At 44.0% G+C, this 22912-nt stretch overlaps 1 protein-coding gene across 3 annotated transcripts in view; it reads left to right on the top strand.

The window, feature by feature from the left end:
• Positions 1–4028: 4028 nt before the first annotated feature.
• The window catches only part of exoc3l2b (exocyst complex component 3-like 2b), a 34654-nt gene continuing 15770 nt past the window's right edge, over positions 4029–22912 (top strand). Inside the window, exons 1-3 of one of the 3 annotated variants that reach the window (XM_014214078.3) lie at positions 4029–4164; positions 14344–14824; positions 14976–15202. In XM_014214078.3, the coding sequence (XP_014069553.1) occupies positions 14364–14824; positions 14976–15202 (688 nt within the window). In that variant the 5' untranslated portion in view covers positions 4029–4164; positions 14344–14363. Of the gene's footprint in view, positions 4165–10112; positions 10459–14343; positions 14825–14975; positions 15203–22912 lie in introns of those variants that run through there. The other 2 variants (XM_045724409.1, XM_014214077.3) reach the window with 2 other exon arrangements.

Raw genomic sequence — 22912 nt, forward strand, 5'->3', positions numbered from 1 at the left:
AATGTACTGAGCAGTAATTTACAACAATATTACATTTTGGCATGACAGTCTACTCTGCACACCTTTTGGAAACGGGGTGTTTATTTAATCCCATAGGGGTCAACCCATTTACCATCATTGTAAATAGATTGCTAGGGTGTGACTGAGGGTAGACGGATAGTAGCCTATGATGCTAAGTGAAGTGTCAGTGCAATGATGCATGTAATATCAGAGACGGGTCAGATTTTTCAAGCACCCATAACTTTATCACAGCAATCCTACAGTATGAACTCTTACTCAATCCAGTCCAATACTATCTTATCTGACAGACTGTCATGGTTCATTGGAATAACCTGTAGATGGCAGGAGAACACAAGTCAACATTTTCTTTCTCATTGTATTAACGAGGACACGGGACACCATCGAGTCAGCTTCAGGAACATCTTTAGTAAGATAAAAACCAGATATGCTTACAGAGCATTATGGGTACTGTAGTACATCATGTTACACCTCCTTTTAGCTCAGCATCATGCTACCGTCATTAGCCTCAATTTTACAATTTACGGTGGAATTTTGCATTGCTCAAAAACGCTCTGTGTATGTATATGCCTGTTTGTTGCTGAAGCTTGTCTGATCCACCAGTCACAGACCAACCAGGCTCCTCGTCACCTTCACAGTTGTGTGTGTGTGCTGTCAACACACCTTTGACTATATTTGTCGTGTAAACATGACAAATTCCACCTGGAATTAAGGACTTCTGGTCTGTAAGGTGCATATTTAGAAATGTCGTCATGTGTCATGATCATGGAATCAGATGAACTTGTGAAGTGAACTTTCCCCCTTGACAGTCATGATGGTTTGATATAAGGGTCGTTCCACGAAATGAGTGCCTTTTGCGTCCCTTTGCTATTTTAAGTAGAAATTGTGTGGCAATATTGAATTTTAAAAGCTGGTTATATGAATAAATGTGCCCTTTAATATAGACCACATAGATAATTCAATACATCTGATTTTAAATACAAATAAAGACTAACTAAAGTGCCAAAATTCAGCATTTTGACACCCTCTGTGACTTCTAGGAACCCGCATAATCCCCACATTTCTCTTTAAGTTTTCACCATCCTTGTAAAACCCTAGTTATTTTGTTGCTTTGACAAAGTCAGTTCTGAAAATTCTAATTTATTTAATGTGATTAGTGATTCATTTATGTCTGTCCCTCATTTTAAAGTCAACCTTGTTAGGTGAACTGAACTCTCGTTTTAATGTAGTGAAACTATTCCTTTTCAAATATATTTTTTCAAAATAAACATTGAACATCTAATAGTCAAACCATAGTGTGAAAACAGGTGAGCTGGTTCTACTCTTTTTGGCCATTTTGTGGTGTTTTGTGGCGAAAAAATTAGCAGGTTGAACATAACATGTCAGCCCTGTTGCCCATAGTTAGACAGGCTATACATGTAACTTAACATGTCAGCCCTGTTACCCATAGTTAGACAGGCTATACATGTAACTTAACATGTCAGCCCTGTTACCCATAGTTAGACAGGCTATAAATGTAACATAACATGTCAGCCCTATTGCCCACAACGAACTTCCATTCCCCCCATCACAAGGGAATTTACATCTGTTTTAAGATGAAATAATCAATCCTGTTACTTAATAGGCACTTAATATAGTAATTAAAAAAAATGTACCTCTTGAAATGGGGGAAAAAAAATTCTGTGCTCTTTATGACAGAATGTTAAAAATAGGTGACTACTCAAAAGGCACCCAATTGGTGGAACAACTGATAAACCATTGTACAGTTGAAGTCGGAAGTTTACATACACTTAGGTTGTAGTCATTAAAACTAGTTTTTCAACCACTCCACAAATGTCTTGTTAACAAACAATAGTTTTGGCAAGTCGGTTAGGACATCTACTTTGTGCATGACAAGTCATTTTTCCAACAATTGTTTACAGACAGATTATTTCACTTATAATTCACTGTATCACAATTCCAGTGGGTCAGAAGTGTACATACACTAAGTTGACTGTGCCTTTAAACAGCTTGGAAAATTCCAGAAAATGATGTCATGGCTTTAGAAGCTTCTGATAGGTTAATTGACTTCATTTGAGTCAATTGGAGTTGTACCTGTGGATGTATTTCAAGGCCTACCTTCAAACTCAGTGCCTCTTTGCTTGACATCATGGGAAAATCAAAAGAAGTCAGCCAATACCTCAGAAAAAAATGTGTAGACCTCCACAAGTCAGGTTCATCCTTGGGTGCAATTTCCAAACCCTTGAAGGTACCACGTTCATCTGTACAAACATTAATACGCAAGTATAAACACCATGGGACCACGCAGCCGTCATAGCGCTCAGGAAGGAGATGCGTTCGGTCTCCTAGAGATGAACGTACTTTGGTGCAAAAAGTGCAAATCAATCCCAGAACAACAGCGAAGGACCTTGTGATGATGCTGGAGGAAACAGGTACAAAAGTATCTATATCCACAGTAAAACGAGTCCTATATCGACATAACCTGAAAGGCCACTCAGCAAGGAAGAAGCCACTGCTCCAAAACCGCCATAAAAAAGCCAGACTATGGTTTTCAACTGCACATGGGGACAAAGATCGTACTTTTTGGAGAAATGTCATCTGGTCTGATGAAACAAAAATAGAACTGTTTGGCCATAATGACCATCGTTATGTTTGGAGGAAAAAGGGGGAGGCTTGCAAGCCGAGGATCACCATCCCAACCGTGAAGCACGGGGTGGCAGCATCATGTTGTGGGGGTGCTTTGCTGCAGGAGGGACTGGTGCACTTCACAAAATAGATGGCATCATGAGGATGGAAAATTATGTGGATACATTGAAGCAACAGCTCAAGACATCAGTCAGGAAGTTAAAGCTTGGTCGCAAATATGTTTTCGAAATGTACAATGACCCCAAGCATACTTCCAAATTTGTGGCAAAATGGCTTAAGGACAACAAAGTCAAGGTATTGGAGTGGCCCTCACAAAGCCCTGACCTCAGTACTATAGAACATTTGTGGGCAGAACTGAAAAGGCATGTGCTAGCAAGGAGGCCTACAAACCTGACTCAGTTACACCAGCTCTGTCAGGAGGAATGGGCCAAAATTCCCCCAACTTATTGTGGGAAGCTTGTGGAAGGCTACTGAAATGTTTGACCCAAGTTAAACAATTTATAGGCAGTGCTACCAAATACTAATTGAGTGTATGTAAACCTCTGACCCACTGGGAATGTGATGAAAGAAATAAAAGCTGAAATAAATCATTCTCTCTACTATTATTCTGACATTTCACATTCTTAAAATAAAGTGGTGATCCTAACTGACCTAAGACAGGGAATTTTTACTAGGATTAATTGTCAGGAATTGTGAACTTCCGACTTCAACTGTATCATGAACCAAGGATCAATGAGTAATTGGTTGACGGTTCATGCTCCTAAAGACTGAGGCTATTATGTAGGCTGGACAAACAGTATACAGTAAAGGGTTAGAATTCCAAGTGCATTGTTCCACAGCATCAATACATCCTAAAGTCTCACAGATGCTCAAAGTACATAAACAAACATGGGCCTCAAACAAAGAGCGTACACATGAACTCTATGACCACATCCGTGTGTAGGTGTGTTCATTGCAGAATAAATTCATAAACAAAGTGCAAGACAACGAGTTAACGGGAGAATACTCCAAAACAGATCTGTTTCAGCTCCATGTGGGCCCAGCGGATAGGGCTTAGGGCGTAGCCTAAGATTAGTGACTTAAAATAGATCATCTCTATGAAAGGGGTGTTTCAACATACATATGGGTCTAAAACAAACAAACAAATTAATATACTAAATGAAAGTCTAGCCACAATAACCAAAGGCAATTAGTATAATCAGCCTCTCTCCCTGAGGGGCCTGTATCTCGCTGTGGAGGAGGAGGCGGTGGGGGGCAAAAATGGGATGGCCCGCTTCCTCAGGAAAAAGCATCTTGCGCTATAGCCAGGAAATGGCCAACGCCAGCCCTGGAGTCCAGACGAGCCTCTGGAACAGAGAAGCAGGCATTACTTCTGAGCTGTCGGACCTACGAGGACACAGCAACTCACACACACACTTCAACCAGTTACATTGCCCGTGTGGCCCAGGGATGCCACTGCTGTGAGAACCACAGGGATCCTCTTCTTAACAGCATAACAAGGTAAGAGCTGGGCCCGGGTGAAACCATATTAGACTTTTCATCTCAGTTTCATGTTGTCCGGGGTGCCCCTGGTCTGGCTGGGCTCCAGTCAGAGCTCCCCTCGGAGGCATGTGTCCTCACCCACTCATAGAGAGCAGGGCTCCGTATTGGTCAGAGCGGAGACCAATGAGAGACCAGTGAGCGGCGGTATTCAGTGGATGCTTTCTTAAGAGTCATACAGTATGTCACTGTTGTTTCATGTATAGTCTGTATGGTATGTTTATGCATCTGTTGTTGTGTCTCTACTATAGTCTATGGAATAACATCATTTAAATACAACTTCCTCCAAGAACAGTATTTTGTTAGCATGTATTGCAGCACTTGATAATACGTACAGGGCTCCAAAGCCTTGTGGATCAGGAAAAGCCATGCATAGATAACTACATGAATATACATACAGATCAGATTTTCTTAACGTTTAGTCCATCTAGAAACATCCCACATAGTGGACTACCCACAGCTGTTCATCTGTTGGATGTTTTGATCATGTTTTCTCTGGATGAAAAGTGAAGAGTACATTGGCAAAGTAAAACAATGGAACTGAATTCTGCACTTTGGTGCCGTTTTAAACAATGTTTCAATGGTTTGAATGCCTTGTTTGATGCGGTGTAGTAAATTTGAACTACACTGACCGCTGACCACATGTCCAGTGTTGAGGGAGCAGCCGTCTGATGATTCATTGATGGTTATCTGAGAGTCCATCAGGGAATCTCTGTTGTCGTCTGCACTGTTTGTTCCTGCGTGTTTGTGACTCATGCACAGTCACGGGAAAATCAAAGTCACTTTTTCTAGAAACATTAGAGCAACAATGACAAAGTCTAAAGATGAATCGTATGAACAGTAGTTGAATATAGGCCTACAGTCCTATTTAAAAAAAAAAAAAATGTAACCTTTATTTAACCAGGAAACGCCCATTAAGACCCAGAGTCTCTTTTTCAAGTGGCCAGAATAAGCCTTCTTGTGAGATGTCTTGCAGTGAGGCACTATGTAACTAGGGCCCCCATTATTCACTCCTTAATACAACTGTGGGCACAGGTACACCTAGGCAATTCAAGTTAGGACAGTTCAAGGGAACAAGATCTGTTCCCAGTAGGGATTTCAATGTTGAACGATCTGACCAGTACTTCAAAATGTATAATGTAAGAGTTTCTGTCTGGCCTTAATGATGCTACATGGTGTGATATAATATACTAATGTAGTCATAGCAGTCACGGTACCTTATGAGAGATAATACAATGTTTTCAGGCTATAAAGTGTGTTAAGTGGATAACTACACTGTTAAAAATGTGTGCTTTGCAACAACAAAACTAGTGACAACTGAGCTGCCACCAACGTGAAGGAAATGAAACTTTAACTTTGATGGAGTATTGAAACACATAATCCTGATGATGTTTTGAATCCTGTCTATTGCAGAATTAGATACTTTTTCTGACATGTCTTAATGTTTGATATAGTTTTGTATATTTGATAATTTTCCATTATATTCCTTTTTGGCAGTACAGTATTCAAACCACTAGCAGTAACTACAGGTTTTATAGGAAGTATTGCAGGATACTGTATTTGCCTCCACCATTTGAAGTTGGACATGTGGGAATGGGTTCTCTCGTTATTGAACGTCAACTTGTCTGCCGGTTCTGATATCCATTCATCATGATTCATTACACCTCATGGCACAACAAGCTGCTTATTAATACTAATAAAGAAATACAGATTTATTTTTTCAAACATGCATACAACACTGTGTATATAAGAATGTCAGAAAAATGTATTACCCACAATCCTCTAAAAACAGAGCCACGTTGCAAGATAGGAAGTGCAAGGAGATTAAACCAGAGACTTCCAATGAGTTCAATCACTCAATTTTCTCTATCTTTGGTTATCCTCAAAAAGACACTTACATTTTGAGCAACATATTAAGTTGGATTTATTCTTAAATGTTTTGGTAAAATAACATTCGCCTCTGAATATTATTTTACTGTGTGGTTGAGTGTGTAAAATTCAAATAGAATTCCAATGTGTTTTGATGCTGCCTCTTACATGCACTGAAACAACAAAAAAGCGTTTTCACAACACTCTTAAAAACCCCAATATTCAGATTGAAGAACCACTTTGGCTGTTTCAGAGTACTTCTATTCATTTTTAAAACCCATTCAGTGTATCAGAACACTGACATTGGGTTTACATTCAAACACTCTCCAAACACCAGATCTCAGCCTAGGTTCAATACTTTTCATGGTTTCATTACACAATCATGGCGTTTTGAGACGTTTTATTTTTACAGTGTCATATATCCAGTAAACAACAGCAAGCAATACAAAACTTGACAAAAAAAAGAGAAACTTCATTCTCAACATCAGGGACAGAACTGCCTGCCAAACTGAGGACATCGTGGTCATGTTGCCAAGGTCAGTGGTACCAATGCCATGATTGCAAAAGAGTTTAACTCAGGAAGGAAAGCTGAGGCAGAGAGAGACAGAGACCGAGAGAGAAACATGGGATGTGTGGGAGTATACTGTACATAATTACATTTGTCACCAAGCCATTACAGCACACCCTTTGATAACCAAAATGGTTCTGTGGGATCCTTTTTTATCCTCTCTTTCCGACAGTCTACATTACAATTGACTGGACTGCTGAGTGATGAGCTAGCTACATCCCTCTGCCGTCCACCTGAATTAGCATTGAATTAGAACGCTCTGAACCTCTTCAGGTCAGGGAACGAGTTTGACGTCTATCCGCTCCCCAGATGGGTGAATGGTGAAGGCACCAGGATGCTATCTACTGCGGTCAGCGCGAATAAAGGATAACCCGTAATTCCTCATGTGCTGTTGGCTGCGTGTGTTTGAGTGGGACAGGAGACAGATTGATGCGCTGAGACTGGTGAACCGAGAGGGCATTCAATAGGGGCCCTTCACTCAGTGTGGGTTGGTAGAGGTGCTCCAAGGGGGCTTCCCGTGGCCTGTGTGGGGCGATCAGTGCAGGATGCAGGCAGGCTATGATTGGAGCGCCCCCCCCCCGCCCCCCCGTTGTTCCCACACACAGGTGCTACCTTGTGGAAGGTTACATAACCATGACGACAAACAAAGAAAATGTCCTGATTGGCCAGAGGGTGACATGGTGAATATTTTTGTTGAATTCACATGAAATTCATGTTAGGTGACAACTTTTAACAAAAAATGTAACTCAAAACTAGAAATTGAACTGACGTCTGTGCCTAGTGTCATCCAGCCTTGAGTGGTTTGGCAGTGGTTCCAGGGCCATACCAGTGGTCTGTGGTTTTGGAGAAACACACACAGAGAGGGGTTGTGTGGACAGAGTGGTTTATAAAGATTCGTTTTTAGTATCTTTTAGCTTATCCTGAAGAAAAATGTTACCTGCCCATTTGTCAAACATGTGAATGCAGATGCCACTGCAAAATATGCATGGGTTGAGCATGTGAAAGTTAACGCAGAAGATGTAACCCTTTTCTAATAGCATACAATCTTGTTCGTTTAGGAATTCCAGAACCTCAGTGGTAGAGCTTCTACAACAAGAAATATTGAGCTACTAGAACGACCCTCATTCTTTTGCCTATCTTTTCAATCCTAGAGTGAAAGACGCTGAGATGATAGAGATATGGAATCCATTCCACAGTCATGAAGATGACCTAAAGATAACTCACTATCTAAAACCAAAATAATACTTGGGGGCCGTTACGAAACCGCTGAAACACTGCCAAGGTGGACTGTAGTGACAGCTTGGGGAAAAGGATAGAGGGACAGAGAGAAAATGTTGTACTTAACAATGAAGAAGGCAATCTTATGCAGTGCTATTTCCTGTTCCCTAAAGCCTGAAATACACTCCAATTGCGGGCTCCTCTATATAGAAGCCAAGGCACACAAATAGCCACTCTGTATTCACAGCTCGCATTAGATGTGCTGCCAGTGGCTATGTTTCCTGCCCCTCTCACCACCCACATGCCAATCAACAGGAACAGACCCGACTAGTGGTGTGCTCAAAGTGTTTCCACTCAGACAGATCCAATCACTGCTCTGTAATTCATTTGTTTGGCTGTTTGGGACAGGACATTGGAGGACTCACTCAACGGAATGCTGAAAGGTGGCAAAGTTCATTCCAACACTCATATCCATGCAGTACTTAGTCTCTACTTCCAACACTGGAGCATGCAGAGCACCCTGATTCTGGCCAGGGAGACTATTCAGAACTGTATTACGTTGACATTTTAGTCAGTTAGCAGGCACTCTTATCCAGAACGACTTACAGAAGCAATTAGGATTAAGTGCCTTGCTCAAGGGCACATTGGCAGACTTTTCACCTAGTTGACTCTGGGATTCAAACCAGCAATCTTTCGGTTACTAGCCCAACACGCTTAACCGCTAGGCTACCTGCCATATATGGTGTGCAATCCATTTAGTGACATTCTCAAATTATCTCAGCGAGGGTAAATCCTTGCTGTGGTGCACAGGTGTCAAACTCATTCCACTGAGGCCTGAGTGGCTGCAGGTTTTTCGCTCCTCCCTTGTACTTGATTGGTGAATTAAGGACACTAATTAGTAAGGAACTCCCCTCACCTGGTTGTGTATGGCTTCATTGAATAAGTTTGACACCCCTGGTGTAGTGTATCTTCATGCAACTCATTGTCCCTGACAAATAAGTTCTGGCATTCCAGCATGACTTAGCACTATGTGAGGTGGGGTAACTGAGTACACAACTGTCCTTAAAGAACTGCAGGCCAACTGCGTTAGCCAAGGTGACTGGTGGTGGCCACTCACTATTCCGGTTCAGAGTCTGTGTCCGGCGGCAGCCCAGGTTAATCAGTATCACCATCCATTTTGAAAGTCAAAATCACTAAAAGCTTGAAGCTTGTTTGGTGATTGTTGTGCAAAAAAAACACTTACGAGAAACTATTGCTATTCTAAAGTGTCCACCAACTACGGAGCGTAAATATTTATAATTCATGTGTATTAGACTCTTTTACTTGTCCCCATGACTTAACCTTGTAGAACTTTAAGATGATTTTCGAGGTCAGCCAGGCTGAAAGGGCACTCTCGGGACCATCCTTTGTTTATACATCAATACATCAGCGGCTAAGCTTTTCCCAATTGTTTACTGTACTCTCAGCCTCCCAGGCTCAAACTGATTTCTCAATGTTTTACTGAGTGCCAGAATTGAGAGGAAAACTGGAGTTTGTGTAGTCTGGGGTGCTTCGTACAACACGGCTCCAAACAATGGCGTCCTTATTGGCTGCCACAAATGAAATGTACCCCACCATGACGCACTCGTTCACAACTCCTATTGTCTTTTTGAGAGTGAACTGATATGTATTTGAGTGACTTCCTTTCAGCGCGTGCTGAGGCCGTTTGTTCTGGACAACTTACAGGCCAGTGAGGCCAGAGAGAAGGGCAGAGACAGGACATTGACCTTTTGAGGGACGCGCTCCATTCGTTCACAAGGCACAAGGTGAACGTTTGAGTTCAATCTTAATGGACATTTTCTTTTGGCAAAATATGTGTAGGGAGCCTGTTAGGATTCAATTATAACTCTATAGCACCACCTACCCCACAATATCCCATCATGGAATATTGCCATCAGTGTTCATTATGATAGCATCCTATTTATGTAGACTGCAGAGGGTGTCACTCTCACAGAACAGACAAATGTAGGCTTGCATAACACAATAATGCGATGCATAACACATAACATTTCGTCATGCATCTGTTTTGTGAATAAACTGTCTACATTCCTAATAAATCATTAGTCGGGATGACTGCCAGAAGCTCAAGCCATTGGCTGATTCTGGGTCATAATGTGACAGGTGAGGTAGCCTAGCGTAGCACTGTAAACCTGACTGGAAATTCCAGGGGAATTCCGTCTAGGTTTTTTTCTTCCATTAAGCGGAAGCATGCTGTTTTACTGGAAACGTGCGGAAAAGACAGCGTGGAAATACACGTCTGTAAGAGAGAACTTATTCACTTGATTCTGACAGCAACTCTAGAGACCTCAGTCGCACTGCTGTCAATGCCTTTGCGCGATGCCAGGGTTGCTGCTCTGCGTCACCGCGATAGGCTCCTCGTCCAGAAGCCAGCCCACAGAAAATAAAGGGTGGACGCTTTATGGAACTTTCAGCAGCGCGCTAAACGCAGCAGTCTCTCACCTGACGAGACAACGGTATCTTGGTTTGTGACTAGTTCTAGGATTTCACTTTTATTTGTGTTTTTGGTGCATGTTTTTAATAAGCGAGCAATCATGAATCATGTAAGTAGATTGATCTGTTGTGTGTTTCTCTGACTGTTATTGGATATTCATTTTGATTTTGTCACTAATGGACTGACACTGATGACATTGACAAATGGCATTAACCTACAAACAGTAGTGTCTAGGGAAATGTGGTACATTTACGTTGTTATTGTATTCATTATTTTTCAGTGTTTTTGTGTATGATGAAACAAAGTGCTATATTTTAATTGAAAGGTATTTGCGGAGATCATCTCCGATTTTCAGTTTTTGTGTTATATTTTGGTGGCAGTAAACTATGACAAACTACCGTTTGTAATACTAGACAATTTAACCCCAATTTTTTTTAAATCAGATTATCTGGTGTTACAATCTGTAGCTAGTTTGAGATTCCTGAATCTCTTGAAAATTATTGAGTTTTTAAAGAGTCAAGCTCAGGGTTCTGCATTAGAGACTAATTTGATTAGTTCATAAATAATATTTATTCTACAAAAGTTGGGCCTGAGACAGCTTTTGTAGAATAACTATTGATCAGAAAAGTCTCTAATGCTGAGCTTGACTCTCTTTATAAACTCACACATTTTCAAGAGATTCATGATGTATTCCTCTGCACTCTCAGGAGAATTTAACTCGAAATGAGCTGACTGTGACATATTTTCTTCCTGCAGAAGAAAATCCAGAAAGTTCACTTCTTTTTGGGGGGGGGTCCCCCTCCCCCTCCTTTATATCTGCTCACAGCCAGCACTGTGTATTTAGACATGGGTCTACCAGAGAACAGTTAACAGTTTAATGCCCTAAATATGTTGAAATAAGGGACATATTCTTTGCAGAAGTCTTATAGGACTCACATAGCCATTGTGTTAGCTGTTGCAACTACTGAGCAATGCTGATGTGATAGTGAGCTGCTTTGCTTCATCCCTTAATATGATCCTGATGACAGATAAGGTATTAGAGCTCATTGTTCAAAGCCAACACTGAGATTGGAAGCCTTGATTGAGATGAAATCTGTCCCATCAAGGACACTGAAGGGCGAAATCACCTGTTGATTCATTTTTCCTCGTAGATGAGGAAATAATTGAGGGAAAAAAACTGCCTTTCCAAAGTAATCGTACTTACTCGTACAGGTATTTCCTATGCTGCTAATATGTTTTATTGGATTCACATACCCATGTCGCCAGTCTCCATAACACTATCGCTCTCAGGACAGTTTCTGTCCTCAAGGAAAGTTACACAAAACTGTATTTTCTGGGGCCCTTCCAACATTATCGGGCCTCTCCTCTAACCTCTGCCTTCATTGAGTGGCCTTAGGCCAGGATGGAGACGGAGAGGAGCCCCTCATATCTGCCACATCTTGACGGCAGGCCTGGCCTCTCTGCAGTAGCTTGATGCCCGCTCTCTCCCTTCTGTCCTTCATAGAAGAGAGGGGACTTTGTCTTCAGAGAGGGGACTTTGGACCCAGTGAAGTCTTTGATTACACACTATTGTGTTCAGTTCAACAGTTCAAACTTATTCTAGGCCTTTTTCTTAGTCTCTAAAATGTTAAATAGCTGGAGGTCAAGCCTGAGTATAGGCCTATTCAAGACATGAGATTAAAGAGGGTTGTTTGTTGATATGGCTAATAAACAACACATTGGCGTCATACATATCCAGCCAATCCAGAAGGACATGGTGTACAAGCTTTTGAAGTTAATCTGTGTCAAGAGAGATGAGACCCTCGATAGTGTGTGTAAACAAAACAGAAATGCCTGGCCTGGCTGGTGGGTTGTGCCATTGGCCCGTTACAGAGGTGGAGGGGAGGGGACCAAGGGGGACCTGTCCCTTTTGTCTGCTACTTGGTCCTGGACGAGACAGGAAGTCGAGTTTGTCTGGAACGTGGTCCCCGTATCTCCCCCAGTGATCTAACTGCTGCTTTCATAATGGCTGCTCTGATTAGGTTATAATTAGAGCAGGAATTACAGTGTAGCTTTAGTAGCTAAGTAGATGAGGAGGTGTGGGAGAGCGGGATGGACAACAAGGAGGGCTGTCCACGGGACCACTTGTTACAGCCCCTCTCAAAAAAGCTTATCAGACATCTCTGTTACTAGTGTCACCAACTATCGCCAATGCCACATGCGTACATAACTCGGTTTGTCAACATCATGCTTCATGTTGATGTCCCTCCGTGAATATCTGTGCATTTAGCAAGCCATTGTTCATGAGACTCTGTGTTTTCTACCCGAAGTCAAAGATAGGGCTATCATTTGCTTTGCAGAACTATTCAGTATCTTTTTAGTTTCCTTGTTGTCATGCCACTAGTTGGGCTTGCTTCCTGTTGTTTGCTCATATGCGTTTTCTGCAAGTCATGACATTGAACCAAATGGGTAAAATATAACTTCATTAGTAAGAGTGTGTAATAACACATTTATAACCAGAGTCATATGCAGGCCTATTCTGTAACATCACTTATATAGCCCTTGTATAGGCTAAGTCCATGTTGTGTAAAGAAAAATGAAATGGTTCACTGTTATTTAATATCCCTTTCCACAAACCGGTCATCATTTGTATGTCTCAGTTGTAGCAGTTTCCTTTGCCCCATGGTTAACATCCCCTCCCTAGACAGGTGGGTCTTTTTCCAAGCTGGCGACCTGGTCTAAATAAGTACAGCTGTGTATAACACTCTTATACGGTATCACAATATTCTCAGTGTGGTTCCCCTGGAGGTTGGCTCTCTAATTGCACAGGGAAACCTTGAATGCTTAGCCACCCACATGGAAAAAGCATCCAGCCGCATTGTCATTCTAAAACACTTAGGGAAGCCAGAAAACAATAGGTCCTTTTTAGGAATTTAAAACGCTCTGACCATAATAATTTGTGTAAAGCTATTCACGTTATTGTGAAACATCATGAATCAAGTCTTTTTTTAATCTGATATGGAATGTGTTTTAGAATATGTTATATCCAAGTTTATCATTCATAATGTTTGACTTAGTTTTTACTTTACCCAGAATTCATCAAGGAATTTTCATTGGTTAGAACAAAATCAATACTTTTTATGTTTGTATCAAGTAGGAGTAGGTAGGAGAACATTGTAAATTGGTGAGCGTAAGAGGTCTCAGGATTTTCAATTGATAAATTCAGGACTTCCCACTTAAATGTTCTCAAATGTCACTTTCAATTTCCCCAAATAAGGGCACGGAACAAGCGGCCTCCATCATTATCCTAAAGTTTTTGAACACACACACAGAGGAAGTGATTCAGCGTTGTACCTTCTCCTTGTCACCAGCCGTAAATATCGCAGGGCTCTCGGTGTGGCAGGAAGCCCATAGAGAGGAACAAATGTGTTTTCTTCAAAAGGGTCAAAGGGCATCAAAGACTATAGCGCATAAACAAGTAGAACAAGGATCTGAAACCTAATAAAATAGCCCCAGATCCTGGATCTCAGCCACATGACCATTATAACATAGCACATCTATTCACAACCGCCTTCCCACCCAAATGGAAGCAGGGTTAGGGTTTCCATGGTGATTCCTGTTTGGGTGGTAAGGCGGAAGGTTACCTGTTAATGTTTTATCAGATAGACTCTTTACAGAGAATGATTGCTGTTAACCATCCAGTATATGAACTCTCACGTTACCCCATACAAGAGTGGGGCAGTAACATTGGGTGAACAGATGACTTATCTTAAACTCTATATCTGAGTTACTTAAGTAACTGTCTTTATTAGCTGTGTCAGAAGAAATCTTATTATAGTATAATGAACAAAGAAAGATGTGTGACATTGTATTATCAGTTTCATTCAGGCCAAATATTATGGAAGCATCTCTTGGAAAAGGTCCCCTGTAATCATTCCACATCTCTCTCTCTCTCTCTCTCTCTCTCTCTCTCTCTCTCTCTCTCTCTCTCTCTCTCTCTCTCTCTGTTCCTTAGTTTAACCCCCAAGTGGAAGCATGCCCATCCTCAAGAACCTCCCAGCGCGGCTGAAGGGAGGCAGCAGGGTGAACGGAGAGTTGGAGAACACGCGTGGCGAGCTGATCCTTCGCAAGATGAGCCTGAAGCTGAAATCCAGCCCCTTTGAGGAGCCCAGTGACAATGAGGAATGGGCTCAGGCGCACTCACTCCTGGACGGGGGCACACCACGAGACCGTAACCCCTTCGAGGACGAGGAGGATGAGAATGAGGCGAACGAGGAGAGACGTGGCGGCTCAGGGAGGAGTTCGTTGAAGGGCACTCTGGACCGGATCCGAGGCGTCTCCCCACTAAAGACTCTGGGCAAGCTGGGCAAGGGGCTCCGTATGTCAGGACGCAGTAAGGGCACTGCCACCCCTTCCCCTCAGGGGTCCGTTGCAAGCACCCCCACCTCAGAGAAGAAGAAGAAGGGCCGACGGAGCTCAGAGGGAAGCTTACTCAGGTACGAGAGGTGTAGAGAAAAGCTGTTGAGGAGTGGTTTAGTAGAGGATGTTGAGCTCAGCCCACATCTCCTATAACCAAACCCCCTTAAGATAAATAAAGGTTAAATAAAATAAAAAATTAACCCTTAACTCCCCCTCTTCTCCGCACAGATTTGCAGGGAAGTGCAGGGAGAGCCTTCGCAAGGAAAGCCTGCCCAACGGGGAGCTGTGCTCAGAGAGCGAGGGGGGCGACTCTTCCAGCCGCCGGCTCTCCTTCATGAAGATGGTGGGCCTGGGCAAGCTGAATAGGGGGTCCATGGCCGACCACTCGTCTCATGAAGAAGAGGTGGTGGAGGAGGAAGTGGTAGAGGAGGTGAAGCCAAGGGAGCCCCTCTCAGGTAAGGACAGCTCTCTGTGGAGCGCTGGGTTACTAAGGGTCAGCCAGGGTGCACTGTGATCCACTCTGAAGGATTCCAACGGGGGTCACATGGTGGCTGTCAATGACTGTTGATTGGTAACAGTAAGGTTATGCTAGCTCATCATTTCATTTGAGTTGTTAAGATACTGGTCAAATTAATGGAGATCGTGGCTGATAGTAACCCAAACATTTCAACTGATATTTTGCCTTGGAATATATCACTAAATCACATTTTAACCAATGAGTAAAACCACAACAGACAGAGAAGCACTCTATGCGCAAAGTTAGTTGATAGTTATGGCCAAGGTTTGCTTCAGTTCAGCTGGGCGTTCCATGTGTCACAGGTCTATGATGAAACAGTGCCTTTTCCGGTAAACAATCATTCCCGCCATAATCCCTCAGTATGTTACTATTTTCACAACAGAGATGATGTTATCAATGTCTCAATGTCTGGGCTATTTTTGGACACTTTGGAAACAATGGGAGAAAGAGGTCGCTGGGATAGAGGAGACCAGATCCAACTGGGCCGCTGCTGAGAGATGCAGTCATTCCTATGCAGGAGGACCAACCAAAGGATTTCCCACAGAAATGTTTGATGTAGGGTGGTGTTGTGGTGCTGTTGGGACTTTATTCACTATTACGCTGGCCTTCCTCGCCGTTAAATATGTGCTGTTCCGTTACCCACCTTTGTTCATTAAATGACGTCTCCGGTATGAAAGAGTATAATTAACACACAAACCACACTATGGGGTTGCTTGAAAAGCTACTCCATTATGCTTAGAATAACCAATGTTGGGGGGGAAAAAAAGGTTTTATTGAATACTTATTATACACTAATCATTGTCTAATGATAGGTCTGTTAAATATTTGTAAAGCACAGAACTTGATTCCGTGAGTCTGAACTTAACAATCCAGAGCTTAATGGTCGGGATAGTGTGTGGGCACTCAGTAATGGTATTCCCCCATGTCAGCTCTGCTAGAGATCAGCATTCATGTTTAACACCAACAGGTTGTACCTGTCTCTCTGTGTGAGGAGTAAAGATAAGGCTTATGGTGGCAGCAACAGACCCGGGGTTTTTTTTATTATAAAGAATGCAGAGGGCCAGTTAACCAGCTTTACAAAGAGCACAGAAACTTCTGAGAGCTCAGGATCAGACATGTTCACTCTTTGTCCTGGTCTTTCAGTAAGCAAGCGGTCCAAATACCATCTTATCACGCTCAAAATATCACTGAGATGTGTTGTTTACAGGCTGTTGACTTCATGCCTCGATTGCTAAGACCCAGAGGACACGTCACGCATTCGGAGGCTTTATAAAGATGCTGCTTCTCCGTGTTCATGCCATTTTACCTGCGCCACTGGGCCCCATGACGTATCTGAGACTAGTGAAGCAGGACAGAATGGCTTTATCGCCTTAGAAATTCAGCCATACAGGCTGTCATATCAAAGCTTTACACCATTACACCTCGCACCGGGGATCCATGCATGAGTGCCGTACGGAGAGAGTGATGAAAGAGGGATCCACGGAGGAGGAATGGGACGCGTGCTCCGCTCTGCTTTTTAACCATGTGTGTTATTTCTTGGGTGAACCCCCCCCCCCCCCCCCCCCTTCCTCCAGCTGACACAGCGAAGGGGCCTTTTTTTGTATATTTGACTGTGTTTGTTAGGGGAAAAACGGCACTTTCTGGCATTGTTCTCTCAGCTGTCGGCACAAACAATCACAAAGACATGACCAGTAGGGAACTGTAGGTTTCTTTCATTCATTTCCTCATGCCACACAACTGAAACTTCTCCTATTGTAAAGATCTTTTCAGGGTTATGTTGAGGCTGGTGAATATTTGACACCATCATTTTCTTATTAAGAAAATAGCAGTAGCAGTAACATTCTCACCAGGCCATCCCTCTGTAAAGAGATGGGCCCTCCTTCAACATGGAAAAGCCTTTGTTCCTTAAGGCTGTTTGTTTCTGGACTGGTCCTTTAAAAAAAGAGCCAGGAGCTAAGGAAAACAGGACGGACAGTTTATGTTTGTGGACATCGGTGTTGTGGCGTTCATTACAAGAAGAAACCAGTATGTGCTCAGCTAAGTAGACTGTGTGGCTGTGCTCAAGTGTCAGGAAATACCTCAGTAATGGAGAGTGAGTGACCATTTAGACTATTTGCCAACTGTTTCAGACATATTGAAAGAAAAGTGTTCATGATCCGCCAACCAAATATGCAGTGATTCAATGATTCAAGACAGAATATAGACAAGAGAATACAGACATGAACTATATTGAAACTAAGGAAACATGTATTCATATGCGAAACCGCAGTACATCTTGCAACCCATCCGTGCCTTGAAAGTAAAGCAGTTCAATCTGAATAGTCTGAAAGAGCACAAAGCTAAAGCAACCTCAACACTTCTCCCTGTACCTCCACATGGGATTTTCCCTTCAGTCTTCGTCCAAACAGATGAGTGTGGCAACCAACCTGGCCTCAGGTATTCAGAAAGCTAGGGTCGGATTACAACATATTCTGACCAAGCCCTCAGCCCACAGCCCCCTGTCCCAACCCAGCTCCCCCATTATCGTCAGCCCTAGCTGGTGAACCAGCTAACATGGTAGCCATGATCTCAATGTGTCATACCCCTCTGATTGGCTGGGTGGATCCACATTGGATTGAGTTCATAGCATCCAAGAGCTCCTTGATAACAGGGCCATATAGGAGGTGCAGGCCACTGCCTCGTGAATGATTTCCAGGCCTTGCCAAATGACAACCCCAAGGCCCCTGGACCATAAAACCATAGCTAGAGCTGGCTCATGTCCTGCAATAGCTGCTATGAAAACTGTGTCGGGATCCTAGCAACTAATGGCTATATTAGCCATGATGAAATGCATGCTGCTTCCTCTCATATTCAATATATGACCTTGAAACACAGCAGTTGTAACACTGTCAGTTTAAAGTGTCCGTGTGCCAAAAGTAGGTGTTTTCATACCTCACTGTGGCAAATAGAAATGCATTATAACAAGCAATCAGTTAGGGAAATAAAAGACGAAGAAATGAAGCTGGGCAGAGCTGCCTTTTCTGCCAGAGTGACAACCCAGGGAGTGAACTTTTCCTATAATCGAATTAGTGTTTGTTTTGTTACTGTCGGTCGAATGTCCAGAGCAATGAGGAGAAAGGGGGATCTGAGTGCAGTGTAATACTGACTCCCAGGATGAGTTAATGTGATCAGTCCCCGCCCTGCTGGGATGTGTGCTGACGGGAGGGAGTGGCTGGGGAGGAGGCCTCTCTGTCTCTGGGCCTCCGCTCACTTAGCATAGACGCCATGTCACTCTCCATCCAGAGGGAAAACCAAGGCCTGGAGGGCTGGCCTGGGACCAAAGGCTTTCTCAGGACAGGGCTAGGACAGGGCCTGGCTCGCTTTGTTGTGGCTGAGCTTGGGATTGTGGAGAAAGGGATGGAATGAGAGGGTGGGAAGGGAAGGGCGGAACAGATTTTACCCAGCTGTGCCTGCAGGAATATGGTGGAGTTTGGTGGAGCTGTGGGGAGATTGTTGGATGCTCCTCTGCTTATTAGATTTTTAGCTTTTGGAGGAAAATATTTATCTGCCTCGCACATGCTGAGATGTGAAGACAGGCAGGCTGCCTCTAGCCTGGTCCCAGATCTGTTTAGCATTGACAACGACCATAGCAGTTGGCTCTACTAAAGCACTAACAGATCTGGTACCAGGCTAGGCTGCTTCTGTTTAGATAAAGGCTGAATGGGTACCAGAGAATGGGAGAGGTTGAGGTTCTATAGCTCAGGTGTCCACATACAGTACCCATAGAAAGCCTGCAGAGGACTGAGGAGGCAGTGTAGATGCTGGTCATAGATTTTAGAGATACAGTCATTTCTTTTTTATTTATTCATTTTTAACTTTTACCCCTTTTCTCCCCAATTCCGTGATATCCAATTGGTAGTTACAGTCTTGTCCATCTCTGCAACTCCTCTACAGACTCAAGAGAGGCAAAGATACAGTTTAAAGGGAACATGTGATGCTGCTTTGAATTCACTGGAGAGAGAACTGTGGTTTTGGAGTCCAGGAAGGAGGCTCATATTTTACTTGCTTGGCACCCCCGGACAATATGGTACTGCTAGGCTCTGAGCAGCATGACTGGAGAGTGTCTCGATGGCAGTTCTACAGGTGTGTTCTTACCCTGCATCATTTGAATAGAGAGTACACTACATATCACTACATATTGATTTTACTCCTTTTGGTAATAACAAAGCCCAACATTTCCCCTTAAATTCCTCAAGGTAAAGTTACATAATATCTGCCATAGCCGCAGCCTTCATAGAGATCCCATAGGCGGCCCTCGCAGCATTAAAACTTTTGTGGTTTGCACTGAGGAAGGGTGGTTCCACTGGTGTACATTATCTGGGTATGTTCCGTATGACAGGCTTAGGGGGTAAGTGCCTTGGAACAAAAGACCAGTGTTCCCATGTACTGTTTAGCTTAGCTAAGCGTCTGTGGTACTGCCCATTCCAGGCCAATCTGTGCTTTTAATGATCCCCGAATAGGCTGTCAAATCTGTGCAAAGCCCTCAAACATCTGCCGATCCAGTGCTGGTGTTATTTCAAGGGGACACGTTATAGGACCTCAACAAAAAAACAACATCTCTACTAAAAGTGAGGGCCACTGACTTCTCACCTTAACGTGGTGATTGTGAGCAGGCCGAGCCACGGCGGACGGTTACTCCCTCTCTGTGACGCGTCGCCACCAGCCGCACCATGCCAGGGCTCTGTCTGTGGGCAGACAACCATCATGTGGAAGACGTGGTGTCTTCCTATCACAAGGGAAGAGGAACAGTCATTTTCCACCTCCCGCTCTCTTTAAGGGAGATGTGCCTGGCTGTATTGTGTTTTATATTTAGATGTCCTTCCGCTGCGTTGGCAGGGAACTTTGGAAATGATGGAGTGATGTTGGGGGGGTGGGTATGGGCATTGCTGAGCGCTACTTCTCTTCCTCAAGCGGGACAGGGAAGGATGAGCAAGGCGGCAGGCCGGCAGCGCCGCGCCCCCGCATCCTCTAGTTCATTTATGGGAACGGGGAGAAAAAACGGGCAACTCAGCACTGCGGTGGAAGCCGTGAGGTACCCGAACAGAGCGAGAGGGACGGTTATTTACACAGCTGATCTGTGACGCACCATAGCAGTGGTGCAATGTGCTTCGTAGGCCTATAAGAGAGAGTCCCCAAAGTGGTGTCATGTCACCGCCCCAGCCCCACACTTCCCTGCCCCTTTTCCTGGGGTCGTTGTGTTCAGTCACCACGCCAATTAAATGTAGGAGGAGGAAATTACATCATTTCCTGCCATGCTGCTGGGCTGTGCAGGACAACAGCATGTGAATTGCTATCCGGCTGTCCAGAGACACAAATGACTTATGCAAGCAGATCGGGAGCCTTATTGAGTTTGACACCTGATGCTGAGACACACAGCAGCCCATTCACTAGCATACAGTAAACAGACATGGCTGACTCCTCCTGCTTCTCATCAGACAGCTTCCTTCTCCTCCCAGTGCTGTGCTCATGCCCCAGTCACCTCACTTGGGCTGGGCGGTATGCAGAGACAAGGATCTCCAAACGCTTTAGTACACAGTGATTCACTACACTGACCCCTCTAATCACATTGTGTGATTACTGTAAAAACCCTACCTACTCCCTTGCACTTATCACACAGAATGTGTAAACAGCTCTTTGAGTTTTCTTTTGAGTAAACTATTGTTACACAGTAGCGCTCCATGCATGTTACACTAGCAAGCATTCAATGCATGTATGTTTTTTGTCAAACTGTAGTTAGCTGCTTTGAGTGTAATGGCTGGCTTTATAAAGGTGTAGTTGTAACGTACTCCGTTAGCTTGGGCCCACAACTAGCTCACCTTCATAAAACTGAGTGGTTTGTTGTTGCGGTAAAACCTGGTAATATATACTTTGACATGTTCCTTGACGTATAGAGCTTAGCAACTTTAAATATGTCTGTATTGAAATATGCATACTGCTAGCTTTATTGCTTTGCAGGTGTGATTGGAAAGCTTCCTCCATCCACCATTCCGTTTCAGGTACTGGGAACACTTTCAGGTACTGGGAACACTGTTGATGGCTGATCTATGGATTGGTCAGTTAATGAGCAACTTAGAATGTGAGACCATTCCCCATTTGTCCTAATGTTCTCTTGAACTTCAGCTATGCTTTTGTTACCCACCAGATCCCACCATGCGGAGAGAGGCACTTTTGCCAGCCAACTCCCATAACCACAATAAGTTAATCAACACGTGTACTTTGCCATCAGATAAAAGCTGACTGAACTTTGGTCTGAAATGCCATCATGGGGCCCAAGCATGAAGAGCATTTCAAAGCTCTCTGCTCTAGAAAAACCATCAACACCTGAAGGGGTGTATTCCTGTAAAATGATGGTTTTGGCACATAAGACTGTTTATTGGAATGAGCTATGCAAATGAGTCTGTTCCATTTCGCATTTGCTTTCAGTAAGTGAGGTCATGTGAGAAGGACTCAAGGAGCCTTACAGTATGTTAGCCAATTACATTAGGGCAGCAAAACATGAAGTAGGGCTTGGTCTCAGGGGCGTCGTGCACCCATTATTTTAGAGGTGTCACGAAGTACGTGAGGATGGAGGGGTGGAGAATTTAGCATTTTTCAGAGTCCTCAAGAAACCAACACTCGACCCCTCTGACGTCGAAAACTACAGACCATTATACCCCTGCACCTCTCTGATTCAGAGGGGTTAGGTTAAATGCGGAAGACACATTTCGGGTTGAATGTATTCAGTTGCGCAACTGACTAGGTATCCGCCTTTCCCTTTCTTTTTTTTCTTTCCAAAACACATGAGCCTGCTGTCTCTGACCAACTCTCTCACTATCACTCACCGAACGATCTTCTTGACCCCTAACCAGTCAGGCTTCAAGACTGGTCACCCAACCGAGACCGCTTCCCTCTGTGTCACGGAGGCTCTCCACACTGCTGACTCTCTGTCCTCTGTTCTCATCCTCCTAGATCTATCCGCTGCCTTCCACAACGTGAACCATCAGATCCTCCTCTCCACCCTCTCAGGGCTGGGCGTCTCAGGCTCTGCAAACTCTTGGATTGCATCCTACCTGGCAGGCTGCTCCTACCAGATGGCGTGGAGAGGATCTGTTTCTCCACCGCGTACTCTCACTACAAAAAACATGCTATCCTGTAGGTTCATGCTCTACAACATTCGCAGAGTACGACCCTGCCTCACACAGGAAGCGGCGCAGGTCCTAATCCAGGCACTTGTCATCTCCCGTCTGGATTACTGCAACTCGCTGTTGGCTGGGCTCCCTGCCTGTGCCATTAAACCCCTACAACTCATCCAGAACGCCGCAGCCCGTCTGGTGTTCAACCTTCCCAAGTTCTCTCACGTCACCCCGCTCCTCCGCTCTCTCCACTGGCTTCCAGTTGAAGCTCGCATCCGCTACAAGACCATGGTGCTTGCCTACGGAGCTGTGAGGGGAACGGCACCTCCGTACCTTCAGGCTCTGATCAGGCCCTACACCCAAACAAGGGCACTGCGTTCAATCACCTCTGGCCTGCTCGCCTCCCTACCTCTGAGGAAGCACAGTTCCTGCTCAGCCCAGTCAAAACTGTTCGCTGCTCTGGCACCCCAATGGTGGAACAAGCTCCCTCACGACGC

This window comes from Salmo salar, chromosome 09 (genome assembly GCF_965601325.2).
Source record: "Salmo salar chromosome 09, fSalSal1, whole genome shotgun sequence".
NCBI lineage: Eukaryota > Metazoa > Chordata > Actinopteri > Salmoniformes > Salmonidae > Salmo > Salmo salar.